This window comes from Mobula hypostoma, chromosome 5 (assembly GCF_963921235.1).
Source record: "Mobula hypostoma chromosome 5, sMobHyp1.1, whole genome shotgun sequence".
In the NCBI taxonomy this organism is placed as follows: Eukaryota; Metazoa; Chordata; class Chondrichthyes; order Myliobatiformes; family Myliobatidae; genus Mobula; species Mobula hypostoma.
The window spans coordinates 2,117,137-2,123,136 of record NC_086101.1 but is presented as its reverse complement, the minus strand read 5'-3'; the positions used below and the strand labels follow the sequence as shown (position 1 = coordinate 2,123,136).

At 62.0% G+C, this 6,000-nt stretch overlaps 1 protein-coding gene across 1 annotated transcript in view; it reads left to right on the top strand.

Moving 5' to 3' along the window:
* The first annotated feature begins 420 nt into the window (after positions 1-420).
* LOC134346412 (uncharacterized) overlaps positions 421-6,000 on the top strand; it is a 51,257-nt gene continuing 45,677 nt past the window's right edge. Inside the window, exons 1-2 of the mRNA XM_063047781.1 lie at positions 421-507; positions 1,517-1,777. Coding sequence (XP_062903851.1) covers positions 444-507; positions 1,517-1,777 — 325 coding nt within the window. The 5' untranslated portion in view covers positions 421-443. The remainder of the gene's footprint in view (positions 508-1,516; positions 1,778-6,000) is intronic.

Here is a 6,000-nt window from a genome sequence, read left to right as displayed (position 1 = left end):
CGAAGGGCTGAATGGCCTACTCCTGTTGAGATGGGCCTCTGCTGAAGTCTAGAAGCAGCCGCCTGGCCTTGCTGACCGTCAGTGAGAGGCCCCCGCTCGGGCACACCTCAATCTCCCTGCCTGGATGGGCTGGAGCTCGCCCACCGAGCAACCCCGCCGAAAGGGCGTGAGAACCCAGCGCCTTGCTTCGGGCCGAAACCCGTCGGCGGCCGGGACTCAATCCGGACGGAGCAGCCGCCTGCAAGCGGGCGGGTAACGGGAGCCCAAACCGGCAAGAGCCGAGGCCCCCCCCGCGCCCTCCATTGGCCGGACAGTAGCTGTCAATCAAGAGCTCCGCCCACACTCCAATGGGCGGTGGCGCTGGAGGTCACGTGGCAGCGGTCGGCTCCGATTGGGCGACCCGCGACAGCGGTTGGCATGGTGACGGCTGGCCGACGGACGCCATGGCGCTGCTGGCCGCCTCCCGGCTCCGGGCCTTCGGCTTGTTGGCCCCGGTGGTCGTCCGAGGTGAGGCGGGCATCTCCCCCGGCCCTCCCCTCGCCGCGCCCGAGGGGGCGAGGCTGCTTCCCATCCGAACAGGTGTTGTCCCGTACCTCCTGCCCGATCCGGGGTGGGGGCCACTGATAACCATCTGACCGTTCCGTGTGTGAGGACGCCCGGCTTGGAGGCCCAGGCCCAGGCCTCGGCCCAACGCCCGACTCAAGTCTGTGGCCTCACATATACAAACACGTGCAAAGGCACAGCCAGACAAACATGTAGTCCAGACCCTGCAGCCCATGCGGAATCGGCAGAGCTGCCAGCTCTCCTCCGGCAGCTGAAAAGCAAGCGGCCCCGCGGCTTCAGGCCTGAGTGCAAGCCTGTCTTCTGCCAGAGCGAACCCCTGCGAGGGGCAGCTTCAACGCCGTTGTGAACACACCGCCACAAGTGAAAGGCGCGGCTTCCTCCCCCTCGCTCCGGGCGGCTGCAAGCAGGCAGCCCCGTCCAGTAATGGGTCCTAATGCTCCCGTACCTCCCGCCTGATAATTCAATACCATGATCCGCCCCAGCTCTCAGTCAGTAAATCAACAAGTCGGACTTGCAGCATGCCAGATTATACAAACCCCTCTTGAATTGCGTGCTGACAGTGTATTTGCCTTCCCCAGCACTAATTCAACCTGCAAATGAACAAGGCCCTCGGCGCCTCGGGTTTTTGAATTTTCCCGCTCCCACATCACTGTGTGATGTGGCAGCTTGGTGGAGAGAGAGAGGCAGCATTGATGACCACTACAGGAGTTACAGATAGGCAATCTGCCGGTAAAGGGAGATTCCCACTGAAGTTTACTGTGTGAAAATGAACCAAATGTGAACGCAGTTTTCAGTGGCAGGGACGACTAGAATATGCAAATTAATGAGAAGCCAAGTTATGAATTTCCTAAAAAGTAATTCTCCCACGAGAGTGAGAGAAAAAGGTTGTAAATCAATAGATTTTAGCAGACAAGTGAAATTGTTGGATTAACACTGATTTTTGCTGTTTTAGCTGTTTGGTCTGAACTTACAATAACACACAATAGCAGCAGAGCGCACCAAACGATCGAACTGAAATGCATTTCTTCAGAGAATGGTAGCAGATTTGAATGGACGAAAGAAGATGTCGACATAGCAACTATTTATAAACTGTCTGCTGACAATTCCAGCTTGTATATTCCCGATGCTGACTATGATGATTGCGGATTATTTACCTGCATTGCAAGAAATAATAGTGTCGTTGAAAAAGAAACATTCAATTTAGTTGTTGACGGTGAGTTTCATTAGCACCTCAGACCACTGGGTGACCTGACACAACGTCAGGTGTCTACAGTAAACAATTTTAAATGTTATTTGCAAAGGGAAGGGGTCTGGATCTTTATTTATAAATGTTTCTGCAAATTCTGGCTTTTATTGTCCATGCCCAGTTCATAAAATCATTAAAGATCATCAGACGTTCCCCACTCCCATCTTCCCTGCAACTTTTTACAAGCTTTTTTTTAAGATTATTTGTAGTATTGAGATGCAGGGTGGAATCTGCCCTTCCAAAGGCACCGCCCGGCAACCCTGATAGAGCCTAATCATGGGACAACTTAGAGCAACCATTTAACCCAGCAACCGGTACACCATTGCACTGTGGGAGGAAATGCCAGCACACAAAGGAGATCCACGCGGTCACAGGGAGAATGGACAAACTCCTTCGAGGCAGCAGCAGGAATTCAACCTGGGTCAGCTCTGCTGTAGAGTGTTGTGCTGGCCTCTGTGCCACTGTAGGGCATCGTGCTGGCGTCGCGCTGGCCTCTGTGCCACTGTAGGGTGCTGTGCTGGCCTCTGTGCCACTGTAACGTGTCGCGCTGGCCTCTGTGCCACTGTAGGGTGTCGCGCTGGCCTCTGTGCCACTGTAGGGTGCTGTGCTGGCCTCTGTGCCACTGTAACGTGTCGCGCTGGCCTCTGTGCCACTGTAGGGTGTCGCGCTGGCCTCTGTGCCACTGTAGGGTGTCGCGCTGGCCTCTGTGCCACTGTAGGGTGTCGCGCTGGCCTCTGTGCCACTGTAGGGCGTCGTGCTGGCCTCTGTGCCACTGTAGGGCGTCGTGCTGGCGTCGCGCTGGCCTCTGTGCCACTGTAACGTGTCGCGCTGGCCTCTGTGCCACTGTAACGTGTCGCGCTGGCCTCTGTGCCACTGTAGGGTGTCGCGCTGGCCTCTGTGCCACTGTAGGGTGTCGCGCTGGCCTCTGTGCCACTGTAGGGTGTCGCGCTGGCCTCTGTGCCACTGTAGGGCGTCGTGCTGGCGTCGCGCTGGCCTCTGTGCCACTGTAACGTGTCGCGCTGGCCTCTGTGCCACTGTAGGGTGTCGCGCTGGCCTCTGTGCCACTGTAGGGTGTCGCGCTGGCCTCTGTGCCACTGTAGGGTGTCGCGCTGGCCTCTGTGCCACTGTAGGGCGTCGCGCTGGCCTCTGTGCCACTGTAGGGCGTCGCGCTGGCCTCTGTGCCACTGTAGGGCGTCGCGCTGGCCTCTGTGCCACTGTAGGGCGTCGCGCTGGCCTCTGTGCCACTGTAGGGCGTCGCGCTGGCCTCTGTGCCACTGTAGGGCGTCGCGCTGGCCTCCGTGCCACTGTAACGTGTCGCGCTGGCCTCCGTGCCACTGTAACGTGTCGCGCTGGCCTCCGTGCCACTGTAACGTGTCGCGCTGGCCTCCGTGCCACTGTAACGTGTCGCGCTGGCCTCTGTGCCACTGTAGGGCGTCGCGCTGGCCTCTGTGCCACTGTAGGGCGTCGCGCTGGCCTCTGTGCCACTGTAACATGTCGCGCTGGCCTCTGTGCCACTGTAGGGCGTCGCGCTGGCCTCTGTGCCACTGTAACGTGTCGCGCTGGCCTCTGTGCCACTGTAGGGCGTCGCGCTGGCCTCCGTGCCACTGTAGGGTGTCGCGCTGGCCTCCGTGCCACTGTAACGTGTCGCGCTGGCCTCCGTGCCACTGTAACGTGTCGCGCTGGCCTCCGTGCCACTGTAGGGTGTTGTGCTGGCCTCCGTGCCACTGTAGGGTGTCGTGCTGGCCTCTGTGCCACTGTAACGTGTCGCGCTGGCCTCTGTGCCACTGTAACGTGTCGCGCCGACCTCCGTGCCACTGTAGGGTGTCGTGCCGGCCTCCGTGCCACTGTAGGGTGTCGTGCCGGCCTCTGTGCCACTGTAACGTGTCGCGCTGGCCTCTGTGCCACTGTAACGTGTCGCGCTGACCTCCGTGCCACTGTAACGTGTCGTGCTGACCTCCGTGCCACTGTAACGTGTCGTGCTGGCCTCCGTGCCAGTGTAGGGTGTCGCGCTGGCCTCCGTGCCAGTGTAGGGTGTCGTGCTGGCCTCCGTGCCACTGTAGGGTGCCGTGCTGGCCTCCGTGCCACTGTAGGGTGTCGTGCTGACCTCCGTGCCACTGTAGGGTGTCGTGCCGGCCTCCGTGCCACTGTAGGGTGTCGTGCCGGCCTCCGTGCCACTGTAGGGTGTCGTGCCGGCCTCCGTGCCACTGTAGGGTGTCGTGCCGACCTCCGTGCCACTGTAGGGTGTCGCGCCGACCTCCGTGCCACTGTAGGGTGTCGCGCCGGCCTCCGTGCCACTGTAACGTGTCGCGCCGACCTCCGTGCCACTGTAACGTGTCGCGCTGACCTCCGTGCCACTGTAACGTGTCGCGCTGGCCTCCGTGCCAGTGTAGGGTGTCGTGCTGGCCTCCGTGCCACTGTAGGGTGTCGTGCTGGCCTCCGTGCCACTGTAGGGTGTCGTGCCGGCCTCCGTGCCACTGTAGGGTGTCGTGCCGGCCTCCGTGCCACTGTAGGGTGTCGCGCTGACCTCCGTGCCACTGTAACGTGTCGTGCTGGCCTCCGTGCCAGTGTAGGGTGTCGTGCTGGCCTCCGTGCCACTGTAGGGTGTCGTGCTGGCCTCCGTGCCACTGTAGGGTGTCGTGCTGGCCTCTGTGCCACTGTAGGGTGTCGTGCCGGCCTCCGTGCCACTGTAGGGTGTCGTGCCGGCCTCTGTGCCACTGTAGGGTGTCGTGCTGGCCTCCGTGCCACTGTAGGGTGCTGTGCTGACCTCCGTGCCACTGTAGGGTGTCGTGCCGGCCTCCGTGCCACTGTAGGGTGTCGTGCCGGCCTCTGTGCCACTGTAACGTGTCGCGCTGACCTCCGTGCCACTGTAACGTGTCGTGCTGACCTCCGTGCCACTGTAACGTGACGTGCTGGCCTCCGTGCCAGTGTAGGGTGTCGTGCTGGCCTCCGTGCCACTGTAGGGTGTCGTGCTGGCCTCCGTGCCACTGTAGGGTGCCGTGCTGGCCTCCGTGCCACTGTAGGGTGTCGTGCCGGCCTCCGTGCCACTGTAGGGTGTCGTGCCGGCCTCCGTGCCACTGTAGGGTGTCGTGCCGGCCTCCGTGCCACTGTAGGGTGTCGTGCCGACCTCCGTGCCACTGTAGGGTGTCGTGCCGGCCTCCGTGCCACTGTAGGGTGTCGTGCCGACCTCCGTGCCACTGTAGGGTGTCGCGCCGACCTCCGTGCCACTGTAGGGTGTCGCGCCGGCCTCCGTGCCACTGTAACGTGTCGCGCTGACCTCCGTGCCACTGTAACGTGTCGCGCTGACCTCCGTGCCACTGTAACGTGTCGTGCTGGCCTCCGTGCCAGTGTAGGGTGTCGTGCTGGCCTCCGTGCCACTGTAGGGTGTCGTGCTGGCCTCCGTGCCACTGTAGGGTGTCGTGCCGGCCTCCGTGCCACTGTAGGGTGTCGTGCCGGCCTCCGTGCCACTGTAGGGTGTCGCGCTGACCTCCGTGCCACTGTAACGTGTCGTGCTGGCCTCCGTGCCAGTGTAGGGTGTTGTGCTGGCCTCCGTGCCACTGTAGGGTGTCGTGCTGGCCTCTGTGCCACTGTAGGGTGTCGTGCTGGCCTCTGTGCCAGTGTAGGGTGTCGTGCTGACCTCCGTGCCACTGTAGGGTGTCGTGCCGGCCTCTGTGCCACTGTAGGGTGTCGTGCTGGCCTCCGTGCCACTGTAGGGTGTCGTGCCGGCCTCCGTGCCACTGTAGGGTGTCGTGCCGGCCTCTGTGCCACTGTAACGTGTCGCGCTGACCTCCGTGCCACTGTAACGTGTCGTGCTGACCTCCGTGCCACTGTAACGTGACGTGCTGGCCTCCGTGCCAGTGTAGGGTGTCGTGCTGGCCTCCGTGCCACTGTAGGGTGCCGTGCCGGCCTCCGTGCCACTGTAGGGTGTCGTGCCGACCTCCGTGCCACTGTAGGGTGTCGTGCCGGCCTCCGTGCCACTGTAGGGTGTCGTGCCGGCCTCCGTGCCACTGTAGGGTGTCGTGCCGACCTCCGTGCCACTGTAGGGTGTCGTGCCGACCTCCGTGCCACTGTAGGGTGTCGCGCCGACCTCCGTGCCACTGTAGGGTGTCGCGCCGACCTCCGTGCCACTGTAGGGTGTCGCGCCGGCCTCCGTGCCACTGTAACGTGTCGCGCTGACCTCCGTGCCACTGTAA